Here is a 24,021-nt window from a genome sequence, read left to right on the forward strand (position 1 = left end):
GGGATTACTATAAATTTTAATTAGACGGCATTGATATCATAGCAAGAAGAAATGCATACCTGGTTCAATCCTTCACGGCATTCGAAGCAGCATCAAAAAGAATGGGACTACAAGTTATCATTAATAAAACTAAGTATATGAAGGTCTCAAATAATAATAATGTAGCAGAACCTGAAGATCTAACGGTAGGCACATATACTTTTGAAGGAGTAAGAGAGTTCGTATATCTAGGCTCACAAATCAACAAAAGTAATTACTCTGGGCTAATTAGCAAAATTCATGGAAAAGTTATTTACCAGCAATTTTATTGCTGAAATCGAATTATAAAATCCTATATATTAATAATATAGGTATGCAAAGTCCGCAGATAGTGTGCTACTTTTTTTATAAACAAAATGGCGCCGACAAATCGTAGTTTTTTCAATTATTGCTCTATAACTCCGAAGGTTTTAACTTTACAAGAAAAACACCCAAATAAAAATTCACCCCAAATAAATTCTGCATAGAGATATGTTTTTCACGATTTGCTCCGACGAAAATTTTCCTCGGAAAATGCGGGTTTTCCTGACAAAAACTCTAATTTTCAAATAAAGTTTTAGGTAAGTAATTATTAATCAATAATTAAATAACTTAGTGACATCAAAGCTTTATTGGTATATATTATAATTCCAGAAGCCGGTGAAAATTAAATGAATATTTTAGCAACAATTCAATTGTTAATTAACAATTTACGATCGCAATAATAACTAAAATAATCATGATACATTGATCAAACTTATAAAGATTATAAAGATGAGATGCTTATTTAATATTTTATCGACAAAATAAAAATTTTTCTTTTTTTTGCATAATCTATAAATTTTGAAAAAAAAAATAGTTATAATACGCTGGTATAATTAGTAAAGTACAAAGAAAGGTTATTTACCAGCAATTTTATTGCTGAAATCGAATTATAAGATCCTATATATTATTAATATAGATATGCAAAGTCCGCAGATAGTGTGCTACTTTTTTTATAAACAAAATGGCGCCGACAAATCGTATTTTTTTCAGCTATTGCTCTATAACTCCAAAGATTTTAAATTTACATCAAAAATACTTAAATAGAAATTCACCCCAATTTAATTCTACATAGATGCATGTTTTTCCGATTTGCTCCGACGAAAATTTTCCTCGGAAAATGTGGGTTTTCCCAACAAAATCTCGAATTTTAAAATAAATTTTTTGGGCCAGTAATTATTTATTAATAATTATATAGCTTGGTGAAATAAAATCTTTCGTTGTATACATTATAAATTCAGAAGCCGGTGAAAATGAAACGAATATTCTAGCAACAATTCAATTGTTAATTAACAATTTACAGTCGCAATAACAACCAAAATAATCATGAGACATTGATCAAACTTAGAAAGATTGTTAAGGTGTGATGCCTATTTAATATTTTGTCGACAAAATATACATTTTTCATTTTTTTGCATAATCTTTAAATGTTTTAAAAAAATTTTTATAAACAAATTAACATTTCTCAGAAATTGTTTATTATATTCTAATTTTAAAAAATACTTAAAACTCGTATTTCATAGGTCTTGAAAATGAATGCTTTAAAAAAATTTTCAACCATTTGCAAAAAAGTTATGAAACAGCAAAGTAAATATACGATTTCTTCGTTGTTTATAATTTGTTTTAATTGTTTCAAAGCTTAAAAGTGAGTCTATTATACAATCTAATTACTTACAAAGAATGTCAAAAATTAGTGCAATGGTTATATTTTAATCAAAGATTAAAAATACTTTTTGTTGTAATTTTTAGCGCAAAAGTAGGCCTGATACAGAGTCGGAGCTAAAATGTTCACTCGAAGCGACTGACACAAAGCATGTATTATTTATAAAAGTGTACGTCTCGCGCGGCCGGTCGTCGCTCCGAGTGAAAATTTTTGGCTACAGTACTGTATGATTCTACTTTCGTGCGTGTAAATTACAAAAAAATATATTTATAATCTTTAATTAAAATATAACTATTAAACTGATAATCGATTTTTTTTGTAAATAATTAGCTTGTACTTTAAACTCACTTCTAAGCTTTGAAAGAATTCAAAAAAATTATAAACACCGTAGCAATCCTATGTTTACTTTGCTGTTTCATAACTTTTTTGCAAATGGTTGCAAAAAAGTTTTAAAGCATTCATTTTCAAGATATTTGAAATGCGCATTTTAGCTATTTTTTAAAATTATAATATAATAAAAACTTTTTGAGAAACGTTAATTTGTTTATAATTATTTTTTTTTAAACATTTAAAGATTATGCAAAAAAATAAAAAATTTATATTTTGTCAACAAAATGTTAAATAGGCTTCTCATCTTTATAAGATTTCAAAGTTTGATCAGTGTATCTTAATTATTTTGGTTATTATTGCGACCGTAAATTATTAATTAACAATTGAATTGTTGCTAAAATATTCGTTTAATTTTCACCAGCTTTTGGAACTATAATCTAAACCAAGAAGGCTTTTAAGTCACCAAATTACTTAATTATTGGTAGATAATTACTTATCTAAAACTTTATTTGAAAATTAAAGATTTTGTTGGGAAAATCTGCATTTTCCGACGAAAATTTTCGTCGGAGCAGATCCGGAAAAACACGTCTCCATGCAGAATTTAATCACGGTGATTTTTTATTCGAGTATTTTTGTTGTAAAGTTAAAATCTTCGGAGTTATAGGGCAATAATTGAAAAAAACACGATTTTCGGGCGCCATTTTGTTTATAAAAAAAGTAGCACAATATCTGCGGACTTTGCATACCTATATTATTAATATATATAATCATAAGCTTCGATTCCAGCAATAAAATTGCTGGTAAACAACTTTTCCCAAAAATGGCCTATTCTCCGATAATCAGCCCAGACTAAATATAGTAACTGCTGAAATTAACAGACGTATATATCTAGCAAATAGAGCGTACTATGGGTTAAAGAAACTTTTAACATCAAACATAGTCACAAAAAGAACAAAAATATTGATATACAGAACTCTAATCAAGCCCGTCCTCATTTACGCGTCAGAAACAAAAAGTGATGAAGAACAGTCCGAGGTTTTGAACGTAAAATCCTTAGACATATCTATAAAGGCGTGGAGGAAAAGGATTATGGCGTAAACGCTATAATTTTGAAGTTTGTCACGTTTATAGTGAGCCTAGTGTAGATCTATCAAAATAAACAGGCTGCGGTGGCTAGGCCACTTAGAGAGAATAAATGAGGCGGAGCCGTCGAAACTCATTTATAGCCAGAGACCGGATGGAGTGAGGAGGAGAGGCAGGCCCAGAGCATGATTTAAGGACCAGGTGGAAGACGACTTGCGAGTATTAGGACTGCGAAATTGGAAAACCAAGGCGAAGGATAGAAAGGAATGGAAGCTGATTCTGGAACAGGCCAAGACCCACCATGGGTTTTAGACCCATTGATGATAAATTTTAATTTTTGTGGAAACGGCGTATGTTTTATTTCTCACGTTTTTCTAAAAAATTCGCAAGGGTCCTTCTATAACTTTCTTAATTTTGATACTATAGTCGATTCGTTAATCTGAGACACAACTGTCTACACTACAATCACAATAAAATTGCACTAGAAATAAACAAGAACAAGGAGCACTCCAAAATCATGATTTGAGAGTGCTCTTCAAACATTCAACGTGTCCTGGTTTGTTTATTTCTATATAGTGCATTTTTATTGTGATTTTAGTGTAGACAGTTGTGTCTCAGATTAGCGAATCGACTATTACCAACTTTTTCTGGAGCTTATTTGATAGGTATTCCTGAGTACATTGACAAATGCTTAATAAGTATATACTATATTATAAATTGCATATAGTCGAGAGAAATAAGATTTTTCTCGTGACACATCCCCCCAGGCCTAGACCAAATTTTTTGAGTAGTATGGACATCTATATTATTAACCTATATGCTTTCTGTAGCCGATTTTGATGATATACATAGTTATAAACAAATGAAGATCAAAAAACGGTAAATTTTCGTATTTTTCGACTATTACCAAAAAGTTAAGCACTTTAAACAAATTTGAGAGTAAGAAGCTCATAAATCGTATAAAAAACTTTAATATGGCGTTCGCTGAATATGTCCATCCTTATTGGTTGCTTAGAAAATTGCAAAATATATCATAAATTTTGAGTTTTTATAAATATTCATAACTTATGTAAAAATTAACTTAAAACCTTCTTATTACACGGAATGCTGAGACTTCTTGTACTTAAATTATATTTTAAATTTCAAAGCAATTGGTCAAATAGTTAAAAAGTTATTTAATTTGTTTATCCCAAATTCATTTTTTTTGCAACACTATAAGTCAGAAAATTATGAGGTTACAATAATATTTCGGACAGTTTATGAAAGAAGAACATTTATACTATTACCTTAATTAAAAATAAATGACAAAAAATAATTTTAAACAGTGTAAAATTATTTTGCAAAAATATGTCGATTTTTTGCTTACTTATAAACAGTTAGAATAACTTTTTAACCGTTACCCGTAGAAAAATTATTTTTTCATATTTAGAAAGATTGATTTTTTATACACACTTAGAAAGAAAAACAACTGTCCTAGGACAATTAGGAACAAAGTTAGCCCCCCATTTTAATAATAATTTTGCAATATTTATAATTATTTTTTGTCATTTTTTTAAAATTAAATTAATACTGTAAATTTTCTTCTTTCATAAACTATCTAAAGTATTACTGTAACTTCATTATTTTCCGACTTCAGTGTTGCAAAAAAAAATAATTTGGGATAAACAAATTAAATAACTTTTAAACTATTTGACCAATTGCTTTGAAATTTAGGGGACTCACCACAGGTGAGTACAACAGTATGGTACACCATAAGTCTCAGCGTTCCGTGTAATAAGAAGGTTCTAAGTTAATTTTTACATAAGTTATGAATATTTATAAAAACTCAAAATTTATGATTTATTTTGCAATTTTCTAAGGAACCAATAAGGATAGACATATTCAGCGAACGCCATATTGAAGTTTTTTATACGGTTTATAAGTTTCTTACTCTCAAATTTGTTTAAAATGTCTAATTTTTTAGTAATAGACGAAAAAAGCGAAAATTTACCGTTTTTTGATCTTCATTTGTTTATAACTATGTATATCATCAAAATCGGCTGCAGGAAACATATAGGTTATTATTATAGATGTCCATACTACTCAAAAAATTTGGTTTCGGCCTGGAGGGGGTTGTGTCACCAGCAGGATATTTTTTTCCTTATTTCTCTGAACTAATAGTTTTTCCGTTATTTAAGCTTGAATATTTAAATTTGAGTTCTCGCCGAAATAGTTATTTTTCTACAACCACTATTCAAAGTGCACTTTTCTGCACGGTTTTATGTTAGCAAACTTGATATTTTCTCACAGTATAAGATATTTGACATTAGTGTGCAGAAAATTGACGTTTCTGTGCCGCAAAGTGACGTTTCTGTGCCGCAAAGTTCTTTTCTGCACAGTTGACTACCTCATTCTGAGTAACGTTATATTCTGTTTACATCCGTGGACTACCGCATTCTGAGTAACGTTATATTCTGTTTACATCCGTGGTTAAACTTTAGACAAATATATAACCTATAAGACAATTATTATATTTAACTATAGCATAGAAACTAAATTATGGATGTTAAAACTGTTTTATTTTACAATTTTATTCTTATTAAACATTTTATAATTATCAAATAACCAATAAGGATTTAGCAACCTGTGCAAGAGACGTCGAATGAAGTAGGTTTTGTGTAAATCCATAACTGCATAAATATAATGTCAATAATGTGTAATAATTGTTTAAATTTAAACAAATTAAGGCAGTCCATTAATTTTTTAACTGATTTCTGTGCAATTTATTTAGGTATAAGGAATTTAAATTGATTAGTAGGTATTAATTAAATACAGTTTAAAATTTATCACATAGGTACCTATTATAATTAATCGTCGTTTGGAAATTGTGATTTTTATTTTTAGGAAAAACTGTGCTTGTAGAAAAAGTATAGTGTGAAACACGTGCAGAAAGATAATTTCTCACTCGTTTGAATTGCGGCACTCGCTTGCGCTCGTACCGCAACTTTTCAAACTCGTGAGAAATTAGTATCTTTCTGCACTTGTTGCACAATATACTATTTCCTAACTAGTGCGTAAAGTGATACTTCAACGCACGAGACTGCCGTTGACCCGAACGACGCGATAGCGGAGTTCGGGCAAGCAGTCGAGTGCGGGGAAGACACTTTCCGCATGAGTTAGGAACAATATTTTTTCTAGGGCCGTACGTTTGAAAAAAAGCCACAAAAAATAGAATTACCTATATAAATTTTTATTTAGAAGCGAAAATACACAAATAAACTCTTTGACAAGGTTGTCAAAACCAAACTTTCAATATAATGGGTTACCACGGCGATGATATTGGTTTCCATGACGACGATTCCAAACCATTGTAATTGTCTACTGATCTTACTTTTAAATATTATGTCAAAATAATTTTATTTCATCGAATTATCAGAAGTAATTGTACAAGAGCTCTAAAATTATCGAATTTTTCCCGAGTGACACTTTGACAGTTTTAATTATGTCAAAGTGTCACGAGGGCAAAAATTCGATATTAATTTTAGAGATCGAGTGCAATTATTTGTTGCGATTATTTCATGAATAAAACTGTTCAAAACCAACATTTTATTGAAATTTATTTATGTAAGTACAAATTAGTACAATTAAACACACAGTTGTTATACATATTTGACGGTTGAAAGTCATCACTTTTATAATTTTTAAAACATTAATTGTCATTAATATCACTGAATGTATTTTTTTGTAGCAGCGAAGGGCATCTGACGTAATATACTTGACGACAGGATATTATCAAAAATTATCAGTTTAATTTTTATTTCTGTAGCTTTCTATTGGTCAGAATCTCCTATGAATGAAATAATCGCGCTAATTTCATTAAAACATGAACACAATGAGATAAATTTGAAATAAATTAGTAAATAATATCTAAATATTAATTTATTGCATGTATTATAATATACAGTCGGAAAAATGAAAGAAAATTGCCTAGCGCAAGTACATGTAATAATAATTGTTACATGTACTTGCGCTAGGCAATTTTTTGAGTGACACGGTTACAGAAAAATATAGCGTGTTTTATATGTTCGTTCATGGGTATTCTTTCATTTTTCCTACTGTATGTGTTATAATGCCATATTACAAGGTATTTTACTTTCCTGTACGTTGTGTGGGAAAATTTACTTTCACGCACGCCGTGCGGGAAAGTGCAACTTTCGGAAACGAAATGCGTGCATGAAAGTGGCTCTTTTTTGGCACGGCCGTAGAAAAAATAATATACATTTAATTACCTATAATTCACTTTGAAATTATATTACCAAAAGGTTTTTCAAGTAAGGAATTTATTCGATTTTTTCTTAGCTTCAATTTTGATAATGATAACTTTTTTGTAAAAACTTATATAGTTTTTGAGGTATTTATGAAAAACCCCTTTAAAACATGCATGGTTTTCTCGAAAAATTAAAATCTTTGATCTTTAATAACTCAAAAAGTATTGATTTATCTTTAACTTTATATAACAAATTTTGGTTTTACTAGGCGAGGCAATGAAGCAGTCTTCTTCTTCTTAAAGTACCTATCCGTTCTGGATGTTGGCGATTATTATGGCTATCTTGACTTTGTTTACCGTAGCGCGGAACAGTTCAGTGGTAGTCGTGTTATACCACTTTCCTAAATTTTGAAGCCAGGAAATGCGTCTTCTTCCCGGTCCTCTTTTACCATTTACCTTCCTTTGGAGAATCAGTTGGAGAAGGCCGTAACGTTCTTGATTTCTCATTACATGTCCTAGACGTTCTAATTTTTTGTTTGGTGGTTATGAGAATTTCACACTCTTTCCCCATTCTACGCAGGACTTCCACATTAGTAATTCGGTCAACCCAGGATATACGCACATTTCAAAAGCTTCGATCCGATTCATAAATGCAACAGTTAGTGTCCAAGCTTCCATTCCGTAGAGTAGAACTGTGAATATGTAGCATTTCAACAGACGGTATTTTCTTTTTAATGATATGTCTCGACGGTTTAAAATGGGTCTCATTCTAATGTATGCTGCTTTCGCTTTAATTATTCGTTGTTTAATTTCTGTTGAGTGGTCCCATCGGCTATTTAAATTCGTGCCCACATGTGGGCACGAATTTAAATGAAGCAGTAGAAATCCAAAACTTACCAATTTTTTTTCAATTGGATGCATCTCAATGAAACATGTTGCATTCGATTCGTAAGAGCCTTACGAAACTTTGTGAAGTAAATTGATGATGACGAAATGAAAATTATATTATTGGAAGGAAGCGAGTGTTGTGCGACAGAAAAATTTCAATAGAGCTGAAGAAAAAATTCTATAAAACAGCGAGAAAACTAGCTATGACGTACGAAACTCAATGTTAGGTGTTAAAAGAAAGTAGAACAACGAATTCATGTGGCGGAAATTAAAATACTTAGATCTGTGAGTGGAGTGACATAAAAGACTAAAACTAAGAATGAGTAGCTTACTGGAAGTCTAGATGTGCATCTATTTCTTCCAGAATGAGAGATCATAGGTTAAGATAGTTTGGCCATGCTCAACGTCGAGAAGTTAATCACCCAATATGCATTGCAGAATTGCTGATTTGCGGATTCCTGGAAGGAGTGGGAGAGGAAGACCAAAGAAAGACGTGTAGACAGGACATGCCGGTAATGGGGATTGATATTGGTATGACCCAAGATAGAAATGTAATTAGAGAAGCAAACCCTTATAGGGATAAGGGCAAAGAGAATGAGGATGAATAGTATAATTATACACAAAGTTTTTAGCATATTTTGATGTTGTTGATTACCTTCATATTGCACTATAGACCAGGTCGGATCTGTGAAAAAACGTCAATTTTTGGATGTGCGAGGTGGCATTCGGATTTTTGCAGATAAAATTAGGTGACAGCTTCAATAATAATAATTGACTTATGCTCCTTCTCAAATATGTCTGGAACAGTAATAAAAAAATTAAAATATATAAAAATTTCGAAAAACATCGATACTTTCTTTCTTTGCATTCGATTCTTTGCTTATAACTTTAAAACGGTTCATTTTGGTAAAAAGTCGGGGGAAATAAAATAAAAATGATTGAATTTTGTATTATATTCGTCAGGTTAAAAATGTCTTAAAATATTAACCTTTCTGCAAAATAGCAGTAAACACAAAATAAGGGAGCAAAATAAACCTGTTTTTATTCAATGTTTTTCAACCACTCTGGTTGCACTTAGGACCTTCGTAATTCGCTTAGAAAATTCTTACAACATACTTAAATCGTCCACCAAATTTCATTAAGAGGAAACAGTAGCGATCAACAGGTAGCGAAAACGCGTTCCAAGATTGCGGCTGTAATTTTGAATATTTTTTCGAGATATTTGGCACACGTATTCGTAATGTAATAAAGATTGGCGGTACAGAGCCCAATTTGAAAAATATATTAATATGTGGAAATTACTCTGTAATTAACCCTTAACTACAGACATCCCATTATCACCACGTAACAACAGATATCCGGTATTTTTTACCGGTCATTCTAAAATAGAGTCAAAAAATAAAGTTAATAATAAAAAACAAAAAAATGATGCATTATGTGTTTTTTTGGAGTCTCTAGATATGAGAAAAATGGTAAAATGAGTGATAATATAATACAAGATTTTTAGAGAATAATCTATTAAAGCAGAAATTTTGGGTAATTTTTGGTCTATTGAAACAAACGGCCATAAATGCTATGAACAAAAATTTAGACTTTTTTTTAACAAATAAACGTAACAGAGAATCACAAAGGAAACATAAAATAGCATTTTCGAAAATTTTTAGATCCATGTGAAAAAATCTGCAAGGGGTAAAATTGTCATAGGCTTAAATGGAAATTCCATTTTTGTAAAGTTGCCTCAAAATTTTTATCTTCAAATTTAACCTTCATTGAAGGTCCAGGATGACTACCACAGTCCATTTCTTTACTTTTTCTCTAAAAACACAAAAAAATAATATAAACATTTCAAATTTACAAATATAGTACCCACATAAAAATACTTACTTAAAACAGACATCCGGTAATTTTTACCGGTTAAGATTTTTGATGTGTGCTACAAAAGAAAATATTGATAATACACGCTACACACTTGGACTAGCACTGTTATACAAACTGCCCGAGAGGTACAGAGACACATGAACTTGTAAGTGGTGAGGTTACCACGAAATCCGCATTTTGGGAATGCCCACCGGTAAAAAATACCTGATGTCTGTAGTTAAGGGTTATATACAATATTAAAAAAAACGAGCCTGTACCGCCATTAAGAAGGAAAAAAAATACACTTTCTTCAAATAAACTTTTTTATCCGATGCCTAGATTTTGTGTCATATTTGAAGAAAGTATATTTTTTTGTTCTTCTTAATGGCGATACAGGCTCGTTTTTTTAATATTGTATTTAATTACAGAGTAATTTCCACATATTAACATATTTTTCAAATTGGGCTCTGTACCGCCATTCTTTATTATATTACGAATACGTGTACCAAATATCTCGAAAAAATATTCAAAATTACAGCCGCAATCTTGGAACGCGTTTTTGCTACCTGTTGATCGCTACTGTTTCCTCTTAAAATCGACTTTATGGATTTTGCATAATAATTTTGCATTCTAATTTTTTTTTAAAAAGTTAAAATTTTTTAAAAACTTTCCGAACAAAAAGTAGACCATTTAGAAGTTTGCTAATTTTTTTAAATATAAAGAGGCGCTCTATTTATCTAATACACTTTACAGAACTAAAATTGGATTATTTAATCGGTCTCAGCACTGTTTTAAAGTTATAAACAATTTTTTGGCTTATAATCAAATACAGTGAGGACGTTTAAGATGGAATAAATTCATTTTTCAGTTATTTATCAAATAAACATTTTTTTCTGTTTTAGGACAACAGTAAAATGTATTTCGAATTAAATAAATTATATACTTTCTTCTTTTTGTCTCAATTAATTAAAAAAATTTTTTTGGACACCCTGTATAAATAATTATGTTAATGTCTATATTAATGAATAGAGAATTGAATAACCTTTCGAATAAGCTAGCACACGACCCCTATTCTCATTTAGAAAAATCATCGATTACGTCATCACACCCAGATGAATGACGTTACTAGTATGATATATATGCAAAAAAATTATAATTTAAATATAAAAATCGACCTGTTTCGGGATTTATCTCCAGAGTCGCCCATTCTTGAGAAAATGAATTTATTCCAACTCAAACGTCCTCACTATATTTGTTTATAAGCCAAAAAATTGTTTATAACTTTAAAACAGTGCTGAGGCCGCTTAAATAATCGGATTTTAATTCTGTAAAGTGTATTAGATAGGTGAAGCGCCTCTTTATATGTAAAACAATTAGAAAACTTCTAAATGGTCTACTTTTTGTTCAGAAAGTTTTTAAAAAATTTAGATCGCAAAATTATTATGCAAAATCTATTTTGTCGATTTTAATGAAATTTGGTGGACGGATTAAGTATGTTGTAAGGATTTTCTAAGCGAATTACTAAGGTTCTAAGTGCAACCAAAGTGGTTGAAAAATATTGAATAAAAACAGGCTTATCTTGCCCCATTATTTTGCATTTATTGCTATTTTGCAGAAAGGGTACTAACAAGACGTTTTAAACCAGTCTTATATCATACATAATTCAATTATCTTTATTTTACTTCCCTACGACTTTGTTCCAAAATGAATCGTTTTAAAGATATAAGCAATGAAATTTGAAAAAAAAACGATGTTTTTCGAAATTGTTTAATATTTGAATTTTTTTATTAATGTTCCGGATATATTTGAGAAGGAGCATAAGTCAATTATAATTACTGAAGTTGTCACCTAATTTTATCTGCAAAAATCCGAATGCCACATCTCACATCCACCCAGTGGCGTAGCGTGAGTGTCGGCCGCCCGGGGCGGAAGACAATTTTGTCGCCCTCTTATTTAGGTATTTTAATTTATTGTATACTATACATTACATACATTAATTATAGAGAACTTTTCGGTGATAAAAGTCATCATTATTTTGCATTATACTGGTTGGATTTTAAATAAAAAAAGTTTATCTAAGTTTTACAATCACGTTTATGATACATTGATATGGCTTAGTACCTATCACTTAAGATTAGGTACACCTTGACGATCGACAAAATTAAATAAAATCAATTTTTAATTAGAACTAGAAACGATACCATATAATGTTATATTTTTTAACTTTATTGAAAAGTAATATGAGTATTTGTTATAATTAAAAACAAAACTTCCGTCTTCAATTAAAAATTTATACGTCTATTTTTTTAAGAGCAAAGTCTTTTATTGCACCGTCAATGTCTATCGCATCACACACCTCTTTCTCAATAGACAAAATAGCCAAATTAGTTAGTCTTAGAGTACTCATTGTCGATGTTAAATATTTTTTAATCAATTTCAATTTTGAAAAACTCCTCTTACAGCGGGCATTGCTTATAGCAACTGTGAACAATATTCGGAATATTATTAAAATATTGGGCAAAGTATCTTCCAGCTTGGATTTAACAATAAATTTAAATAATTCAAATGAGTCTGCATTAATCAATTTCGTTGCCTGTAGCAGCAACGAAAATCCGCAGTCGTCAGTTTTTATAGCTTGAAACCCTGCTCGTCAATTTCGTCAGATGCGTAGTCGACATTCTACATTTCTACATTCAGTGTTGTCTGGATCTAATAATATAGCCGACGTTAGATAAACAAACTTATCCGTTAAATTCTGTAGCTGTTGAAACCGCTCACAAATTTCTACAACAACTCTATCTAACGAAGAAAACAGCTTTCGTCTCAACTCATTTTCATAAGAAAAGTTAGCACCTTTAGTTCCGGCATCAAAAATATGCTTTCTTGTTATGCGCCTTTGAGGATTTATGGAAATTCCAAGTTATTTACACATATTTTTGCATAACCTACAGCGCCATTTGCCCATTCCTCTCTTTTCTCTGTCAATATCTTATGAGCGCAGAATCTTATATGTCAAGTCCCCTTGTTTGTAAATATTTTTGTGCATCATTCACTTCATGTAGCACCAGTTGCCACAGGCCCAAAAAACAAAGAAAGGAAAATGACTGCATCGAAACTAGTAAAGCACCTGCATCTGTCCTAGTATTTAAGCTTTAACCTGCCTCTGTCAGTTTTTCCAAAGTAGCGAGAATGTCTTTGTAATGATGCCATGTCACATTTACGGCATCGCCTCTTGCACTCCACCGCGTGTCTGGAATCCTTCTTTTGCCCGTAGCTGCTATCAGAACTTCCCAACGATGTGTCGATGAGGGAAAAAAAAGAATAGCAACGTTCTAAAGTGCCGAAAAAGTTGTGATGATTGTTAGTCACAAACGAGGAATTCCCACAAGTCATATATATGTTGCCAGTCGCTACAAAATATCATTCAAAGCAAAGGAATTCCTCGAATTCGTCACAAAATAAGTAATGAAAAATTCCGTGCTCCTTTCAATCGGTCCGAATTTGTATTTGCGATAAAAATATAAAATGGTTCAAATATTTACAAAATATTTTTATTATTTATTGGTAAATTTTGCCGCCTCCACTACGCTACGCCACTGCATGCACCTCAAAACAGATCCGCCCTGGTCTATGGTTTTTAGATCTAAATCATATTTAACATTTTTTAACTTTATATTTTTAGATGCATGTAATATGGTTCATATTTATCCAGGTAATTTTTATTTTTTATTGCTATAATTGTGACAAAACTGCAGAGGATAAAGAATGCATACGCAACGAAGTGACAAAAAAATTATGCGATTCCACCTTTCAAGATTTTACCAAAAAGATATGCATGTTAATGCCAGACAACCCTGGAAAATTTAAAGAAAAAGGTACGTAATATTATCATCATCATCAGCCCATAGTCGTCCACTGCTGAACATAAGCCTCCTCGAAAAACTTCCATTCAGATTTATCTTGCGCTGCTGTAATCCAGTTGGTACAAAAATCCTCTTTATGTCGTCAGTCAATCTTGTGGGCGGTCTGCCCGGATTTCGTTTATTCGCTGTCGGTCTCCACTCCAAGATTCTTTTGGTCTACCTATCATCTTTCATTCTAGCGACGTGTCCTGCCCACTTCCATTTAATTTTGGTTATGTGTTTTACAATGTGTTCTACACCACTTCTTCTGCGAATTTCTTCGTTTCTTACCCTATCTTCCTGTCGAATACCTCCCCTGATATATGTCTTATTGGTAGGATCGTGCAGATTTATAGTTGTTGTAGCATTCTTCTTCTTTAAGTTCCATCTTCTATCGAAGGTTGGAAATCATCATGGAAATGCGGACCCTGTTGACTGCCGCTCTAAATAGCTCTGCACTACTGCATTCGAACCATTCCCGTAAGTTCTTAAGCCAGGATATTCTTCGTCTTCCCACATTTCGCTTTCCTCGGATTTTGCCTTGCATAATAAGTTGTAATAATAATGAGTATTTTTGCCCTCTCATCACATGTCCGAAGTACTCAAGTTTTCGTCTTTTGATAGTTAGTATTATTTCCGTTGTAGCATTGCTGTATATATTTTCTATAATATAAGAAGTAATATACTTAAATAAAAATGTTAATTCAGACAACAAAAATAATTCTTAAAATTTGTCAAATTTTTGGTTTATTGGAACAACAAAGCGATGTTCATCAATACATTATTTTAATTAGTTAATCAATAAATCAATGTATTTCGTTTATTCAATTGATAATCAACCATTTTACTTTCATTATGTTATGATAATAATATCACTTCGTTGATATTAAGAACACTGTTCATTGTGTGTTTATTTTTTCCAACTTATACTGTTTCATGCATCCAATTTTCGTTCATTCCGACAATTAATTCCGTTAATTCCCACAATCAATACTGTTATTCTTACAAGCAATTCAATGTATTTTGTAAGCATCAAACCTTTTTAAGTTTTATTCAATATTTCAGCTAAAGCAACGTATTCCACGTATTCATCTGGGGTCATAGATAAAGGTGTCTGGGGTAGATGTAGATAATCTCTCGTAGGGTGTAAAGCGTGTAGGCATATTCTCTCTTTCAGACAGAATAAAGAAAAGATTTTAGTCGAAAGCGTTTTTTTGTATAATAACGAAATTGTGAAAACGTATAGATATCTAAGTAGGTTTATATTTACTTTATTTCGGTAATAGATACACGAAAAACTTCCTTCCAGTACGCACTGCACTTAGAAATGAAATTAAATAAAATAGCAAAAAGCAAATCCGAACAGAATTCGGCAGGCTCGACGTAATATACCGCGTACCAAAAAAGTTGATTAATAGCAAGCTGAAAATTTGTTAATAGCTTAACGGTGTCTAGTCGGACAAACTTTGATGTACGGGAACACTGGAACAGGGGCATTTTTAATTGTGGAACAGTTTAAAAAAATTTGGAACGTCAGATTAAGAAAACTTCCTATGTATTTTGTCGGACAGAACATCCAATTGATTTGTTACCCTTTCATTAAACTCTCATGCAAAAATCAGACTGATATTACTAACCAACATGATTCCTGTCATTTGAATGGTTCTTCGTGTTCCACCCATTAAAATGCTCAGTTGGTGATAAACACCATAGGCCACGGTAATAAGACAAAAATATACCCTGTTCGTGACACTTCAGCAGCCAGGGTACTGAAACGTTTTTTCGACAAGTAATACCTCCCAAGCATAGGCGTAACCAGGGGGGGGTTTTGGGGGTTATAACCCCCCCATTGGGATGTACTTTGAGCTCTATACACTTAACACCATAGCCCTCAGAGACCTTCCAGTAGTTGTAACCCCCCCCTTTCAGGTAGTTGTAACCCCCCCCTTAGGATCATCCTGGTTACGCCTATGCTCCCAAGTAGCAATTTTTCGACGCATTGGTTGTCAGTACAAACAAATGCACTGTATATAACGTTGCCCGAGAGCATTTTAAGTTGTTTCGGCCAACGTCCCCTATCCCGACTGACATTGCGATGTTACAACTTTAAGTAATACCTTTAGTTACACGGGCAACTAATTTATTACCATTGTGACAACTACATATCACAGTTCAGTTTTTTCAACAATCGCAACGACTTAAAAACGTTATAATGCTAAACTAATTTACGCCCTGGCCGACTCCGAAGTTGTCTGTCACGACCCTAGGTGTTGTTCTAGGTGTGTGACACCTTTGCGGCAACTTCAGAAGGAGAAAAAGAATTTACTTTATTATATGTTTTATTTTGCTGGAAATTTTCGATTTATTTAACAACCTGTTTGTTTTTTTTTAATAGCTGGTTTCCATTCCATTGTCCACTGTTTTATCAGTAGATTTGATAACCTTAATCTTTCAATCTTTGTATCAGCTTTGCTAGACGGGGTTGCCTGCTAGACGGGGTTGCCAGGTCAGTTTTTACTCTTTCAGTAGTTTTGCTTTCACAAAATCAGTAGATTCTTTTTAGGCCATGTAAATACAGTATACTTATACAGTAATCTGCATATCCGTCTTAACTGTCCCAAGAGGAATTCCAAAAAATTGGAAACCTAATTATTCCAAAACAACAACTGGTAATTACCATTTTTTTGCTAAAATCTACTAAATCAAAAACTAAAATACACTTAAGGATTTTTGGGATATATTTGGGATTTTTGATAATAAAAACAACAGCTAACTTAAGGGGATAGGCGCAAAATGTCGCCCGTTAAAATGTTCAATGTATTTTAAATGTTTTCATTTTTTGCGAATCCTGAGAAAACTAATAAGTATTTTGAAAAATTTAAACGCAGAAAGAAAGATTACGTTATTACCGAGGACCGAAAGTCCCTGAAAACTTCTATAATGTTTATTTTAATAAGTTACAGGGGTGAAAAAAAGACAAAATGTAGTGTCATTTTAATTCCAAATATCTCATTCAAAAGAAACGTTTTGGTTTTTCTAAATAATGCAGTCTTTCATTCTGCGTTTAAATTTTTCAAAAATACTTATTATAGTTTCCTCATGATTCGAAAAAAATGAATAGGTACATTTAACAACTAGAATATTTTGTCATCCACTAATTTTAACAGCTGCATGTCTGGATTAAATTCTTCAAACAATTGTTTCGCATTTAACATTAGAAACACGTGAACACAACATTTTGTGTTTTGCAAAGTTACATATGTTTAGATATTTTAGTTTTCCATCGTTAGCTTCTAATAGGCTCACCGAATGCCAGAACTCTTCAATAACACCTGAAATATTGCTTGCACTGTTACTTGAAATCTGCAAGTTTGTTACACAAGAATCCAGTTTCCAGTTTCATTTCTCTGTAATATTCATCATCTACGTCCTGAATCTTATTTTCGGTAATGACCTAATTATTCTGAATCTTATTTTCGGTCTTATTTTCGGATTGGGAAATTGTAACCAAATGTGTGAAAATTAATTTAGAAATGGGGTAAATACTATTAAAAAGCAAATTTTATTTTAGTCATAACAAAATGTTGAAATATAACAAAAATCTACTAAACAATATTACCTACTAGAATATTTTAAAAAATATCAAAAATCTACCAAAAAAGTAGAAATCTCCAAAATGTGGCAACGCTGTTAAGGAGAATGCTACACTTTTGACACTGGTCACATGACCTCTCTGTCACCCAATAAGAGGGTGCGTTCTAAAATGGTTGGGATAGTCAGCGCGGCCGGGCTTGGTTGGCGATTGGACTTCTAAGTTGTCTTATCGGTCTAGGGTTGGTAATAAGGTATTTTTTTAGTAATAAGGTAATATTGTTTAATGCACCATTTTGGTTTTACTTGAGATTTTTGGGATGTAAAGAAAATGAAAATACAGAATATAAAAAATGATACCTTTTTCTGATACCTTTAAAAGCACCATCAATACATTAAATTTATACAGAACATCTTTAACATAAATTTTAACTTTTATATTAAAATTTGATTTTTTTAAATTTGCATATTTTTTGTCAAAAATGTCGTAAAAAAGTAGCGCGTGTGTTTTTTAAAGGTGAAATATCCATATTTGACGGTAATCTGAGATGCGTTTATAAATTTTCAGATCAGGTAATTTTGTTTAAGTCCTTTATGTATTTATATAAATTTAAATACCTAATACGATGTCAAAATAGTTACCATTTTGGTTTTCGCATTCACCATACAGGTGTTAAAAATCTAGGTAAAAAAACATAACTAGTCTGACTCCTTGAGCAACCATTGCACGCGCAGGTTCTTTTTATAGTCGCTTCAGTTGTCTTATGCAACGCTTACGAAACGATGTTGCTTCATAGGAGGTTGCCTAGACAACGTCAAGACAACTCAAAAATCGTCCACCAAATTAGTGCAGAATAGGGTCGTCTTCTAGGCAATAACAACGTTGAAACAAAACGTTGCCACGCGGTAGACAACGTTGTCGCGTCGACAAATTGCTACATACGCTCTGAGCTTCGCTGGTGGCGCTCCTAGCGGATTACTGGAATTATCTTTCACCGGTAATTTTTAAATTTATTATTTAATTGTTATCGCTTAATATTTACAACGCTAAAAAGTCATTAAATTGTAATAGATTTTTTTAAGGTTTTGCTAATCATTTTGACGTTCTATTGATGAAATATTAATTTCTTACTTCGGATACTTTCACAATTATCATGTAGATGGCGCCAAGATTAATTTATAATTACATATTACAGAACATTAAAAAACACAAATTCAGTATTTAAAACGTAAGTATATTTAAGGTAAAAATATAAACCACAGCTTTGATCAACTAATATTTTTTATAATTAATGTTTTTAATTTTAATTTAAAATTAATCACTTTGACATTTATGTCAAATTTTCGGTAAACGTTTACAGACTTGTCACTACTGGCGCTCATGAATTTATAAATATCCCCTCTACGTACGAGCTCACAGCGTATAGGAACAAATTATAACTATTTCCTGCGTAGGATCTGGCGGCCATTTTTATTTATAAACAATTAACTGCCAAAAATGGCATTTTTGGTTTTTTTTCAAATCAATGGAAAACAGTGGAACTTATGATTTTTTTAGTACAAATATCTTTGAGATTATGGAAAAGCTTTAAAATGACATATTACAAAGTTTGATATACTCATTTATTGTTATTATAATTGCGAAAAAAGGTCGAAATTGGAAAAAAAAAATATTTTCGCAATAACTGTTGTAAAAATTAGAGTACAGGTTTGAAATTTTTGTCAAATGAGGGTTCTTTGGAGCTTAACATGTGATAAAAATTTCAAAGCGATTCATTCAATTCTTTAAATTTGATTCGAATTGTTTATCTCATAGAGCATTTTTTTTGCAATAACATAAGTCAGAAAAAAACGACGTTAGAACCATTCCACAGGTGTCAAATGGAAGAGCATGAGCTATATTTTCAACTTGGTTTTAAAAAAGCGAATAAAAAATGCATTTATCAGTAATAAATAATTATGCAAAAGTATCGTAAATTTTTCCTTATAAACTTTTTGAATAACCTTTTCCAAAAAAATTAACTTTTCTACCCTGTTTTAAGTGCACAACTACCAAGTATTGTTATTTATATCATAACTGATAAAAAATTGTCATAAATATATATATATATATATATATATATATATATATATATATATATATATATATATATATATATATAATTTCTTATACAACAAAATAAAAAGTTTATAAGGAAAGATTTACGATACTTTTGCATAATTATTTATTACTAATAAATGCATTTTTTATTCACTTTTTTTAAACCAAGTTGAAAATATAGCTCATGCTCTTTCATTTTACACCTGTGGAATGGTTCTAACGTCATTTTTTTCTGACTTATGTTATTGCAAAAAAAATCCTCTCTGGGATAAACAATTTGAATAAAATTTAAACAGTTGAATGAATCGCTTTGAAATTTGTATCACATATTAAGAACCAAAGAACCCTTATATGACAAAAATTTCAAAGCTGTACACTAATTTTTACAATAGATATGGCGAAATTAATTTTTTTTTGCAATTCCTACCTTTTTTCGCAATTATATTGACAATAAATGAGTATATCAAACATAATACGTCATTTTAAAGCTTTTCCATAATCTCAAAGATATTTGTACTAAAAAACCATAAGTTTTACTGTTTTCTATCGATTTGAAAAAAAAGGAAAAATGCCATTTTTTGACACTTAATTATTTATAAATAAAAATGGTCGCCAGATCCTACGCAGGAAATAAATACAATTTGCTCTTATAGCTATTACCTGTCGAAAAAAGTCTTCAGTACCCTGGCTGCTCGAATGTCATGAAAAAAAACTTATTACCCTAGACTACTAGTCTGATTTTTGGATGAAAGTTGATAATGAAATGGTAACAAATCAATTGGAAGTTCTGTCCGACAAAATACTTGGAACGTTTTCGTAGTCTGACGTTCCAAATTTTTAACCTGTTCCACATTTAAAACTTCCCCTGTTTCAGTATTCCCATACATCAAAGTTTGTCCAACTAGACACGGTTAAGCTATTAACAAATTTTCAGCTTGCTATTAATCAACTTTTTTTTGGTACGCGGGATCCAGGTCTATAACACGATACATATACAGAAAAGCCGGTATATTTCAAATTTTGAAGCAAAATAATTATTCATACCAGGGAAGGTGAAACAAATAGGTAAACATATAAAAAGGAGTCAAAGATAGAGCAAACAATTGTATTCATCTTAGAGGTATATGGAAGAAGTAGATACTTTGACAGTTTATTAAACAAAGAATTTAAAAGAAAACCAGTTAAATTAACGGAGATAGTAACAGTAATGGCCAATTAAAATAACAAACGAGGAAGTGGTTTATGCGCTTCAGGTATAATTACTTTAAACTCAAATTCTGGTTTTTGGGTATAGTCCAGGGCACATCTGTTTTGAGATGGACGTTGAGAGGTGACTCAAATTTTTTTGCAGAAATTGCTTGAAAATAACTCAAATAATAATATTTGAGTTAACCTCCTACTCAAAATCGTCCGGAACATTGTTTAAATAATGAAAATATCAAAATATGAAGGAAAAATTCGATTTTTTTATTGGTTTTTTGATTATAACTTTAAAACTATTCATTTCTGAGAAAAGTTGTCTGACATAAAAGTTGCACAATTAAATTTCCTACAATACAGAATTGGTTAAAAATTTAATTTTTTTTTGCTTATAGAAGTGTACTGTACCTTTCACTTGCAATTTGCAAAATTAAAATCAATGAATTATCACGGCGTCAGGAAATTTTTTTAAATAAACATTAATTTTTGTTGCTACGCGCAGGACAGCGGTGTTCGATTCACACAAGTTGATTTCTACCAAAATTTCTTCCAATCTTTATCTAATATATTATTTTCTTACTCCATATTTTGTTGTATTCTAATATTTTAGTTCCACAAAAATCAAACTAATTTTATTATTGTTTGTGAAATATTGTTTAAACAATTGCATATGTTTAAAAATAATATAAACTTTTATTCTCTAGGTTAAAATATATGAACAAAGAAAGTTTTTTCTAAAAAAGTGTTATTTCAAAGGATAGAGTATGTGTTTTTATTTTGCAATAAACAAATTTATTTATTTATATCGAAATGTAATAAAAATTTAAATGTATCAATCATTATCAAAGGTCATTGGAATGCCCAATCAGAGCAAACTATCCGCTGTCCTGCGCGTAGCACCAATAATTAATGTTTATTTAAAAAAATCCTGATGCCGTGGTAGTGAATCGATTTTAATTTTGCAAATTGCAAATGAAAGGTACAGTACACCCCTATATGCAAAAAAAATTAAACTTCCTATCTGCTTTATTTTCAGTCCTGTAGCATTTTGAAAAAATGAATTTTTTTTGCGAAAGCTTGGTTTCAAAATTTATTTTGCAAAACCTATTGAACTGATCTTAATGAAACTTACAGTATTGTTTTACTGTATCATAAGGTTTTTCTGGGTAAAATATGAAGGTCCTAAGTGTAGCATGAATGGTTGAAAAACGTAAAATGCAAATACTTGTTTTTGTATGGTTTTTTCGAAATTATTGCTATTTTGCAACAAGGATTACTATTTTTTAAATTTTTAGCTAATCCTATATTGTAGGAAATTTAATTACGCAACTTTTACGCCAGTGCAACTTTTCTCGGAAATAAACACTTTTAAAGTTATAATCAAAAAACGAAGAAAAAAATCGAATTTTTCGTATATTTCGTATATTTAAATGTCCCTAAACAAGAGGTTACATCACATAGATCGTTTTTGGATTAAAAAATACATCATAAGTGTTAAAAAAATTAACAACAATATGTAGTACATTTGAAAACTTTTTAACATTTAAAGGGTTTTTACCCAAAACATTTTGGTGGCTGAAGCATGCACACTATTGGCTTTTTTAACACTGATGATATATTTTTGAATCCGAAAACGTTCTATTATATGATGTAACCCCTTATTTAGGAACTTTTAAATATATCTTTAACAAAGGATCTAGTACTTTTCAACGAAAACTTTTCGTTTATAAATTCGCAAAAGTGTGTGTGTTATTGCGTTGCCGTACCTGAAATATTTAGAGGCCACCTAGCAATGGATTCCTATGTAGTTTTGTCTTCTAAATCCAAATCTGTAAACGGCGTTTCGCTATCTCTAACCATCTTCGAGATATCCGACCTCAAAGTCGTCATTGTGACGTCACAAGCCTCCTTTAAATTGTCATTTTCTTCCGACATAGAAACGTCAACTCTACTTTGTTTGACGCAACTAAACTTCAACATAAAATTGGAATGTCAGATAAACAAATGTTATTTATTTATGTTAATGTAATGTTAAATTAAACTTCACCATTTTCAAGGAAAACTGTTTATTTTCTATTTATTTATTTTTATTAGATATCAAATCTATATTATACGAGGTATGTCAAAAAATATGAAGTTCGATCAAGATTATATCTTTATTTTTCACAATAGTGAAAAGTGTTATTATAAAAAGTTGTTTGGAGTTAAAAACTATGTTCTAATATGCAATTACTTGTACATCCTTCTAAAGATAAAAAAAATATTTGAAATTTTTTCTTAAATTACGAATACCAATATCATTTTCATTCATAACTCTTTTATTATTAATTTTACGAAGAAAAGTTATTCTTCATAAAAAGATCTGCATGGTCTAAAATCTAAGATACCATCATCATATATCAATTTTATTAATTTTATTCGAGGTATGTCAAAAAATATGAATTTCGCTCGAGAGTAGAGTACCTTTAAAGTTCACAATATTTAAATTAGGATATAATTGCATACTAAAACATAGCATTTAATACTAAACAACTTTTTATAATAGAAATTTTCCATATTATTAATTTATATATGTAAATAAACAAAGTTTTCGTTATGATAATGCTCGCATTTTCAGCTTGTTTTTAATATATCTATAGTTTTCATATGTTTTAGGAAGTCAATTGGGAATTGCCAATGAATGTTGTGATAATACTTGTGGTCCATCCAAGTTATCTGAGTTGTGTCTGGATGAAGTCGAAGATGGAACATGGTGTCAGTTTATTCGAGATGCTAGAGACCACGTTTTTCTCAATACCCACAATGTCATTAAAAAAGATGATGAAAATAAAAACTAAAAATATTATTAATGCATTTTTATATACTGTTGTACAATTTTTTTGGGAAAAATTTAGAAAATAAATTTATATCAGACACCACGAAATTATAGATTTTCATCGCCCTGTATATGACCAAAAATTGTAATAGGATAATTTAGTTAGTAATCAGTGTTTTCACGGAAAAGTGAAATCGTTAAAAAGGTGGTTTTCTTAATGGGTTGAACGGATTTAAACAATGGTGCAGTCAGATTAGACAATACCGTTTATTTCGCTTTACAATG

The 24,021-nt window shown here is 30.7% G+C and overlaps 1 protein-coding gene across 1 annotated transcript in view; it reads left to right on the top strand.

Moving 5' to 3' along the window:
• The window catches only part of LOC114343010 (uncharacterized), a 39,477-nt gene extending 15,711 nt beyond the window's left edge, over positions 1-23,766 (top strand). Inside the window, exons 2-3 of the mRNA XM_028293824.2 lie at positions 13,810-14,002; positions 23,577-23,766. Of these exons, the coding sequence (XP_028149625.2) occupies positions 13,810-14,002; positions 23,577-23,758 (375 nt within the window). The 3' untranslated portion in view covers positions 23,759-23,766. The remainder of the gene's footprint in view (positions 1-13,809; positions 14,003-23,576) is intronic.
• The last annotated feature ends 255 nt before the right edge of the window (positions 23,767-24,021 follow it).

Source organism: Diabrotica virgifera, chromosome 3, assembly GCF_917563875.1.
Source record: "Diabrotica virgifera virgifera chromosome 3, PGI_DIABVI_V3a".
NCBI lineage: Eukaryota > Metazoa > Arthropoda > Insecta > Coleoptera > Chrysomelidae > Diabrotica > Diabrotica virgifera.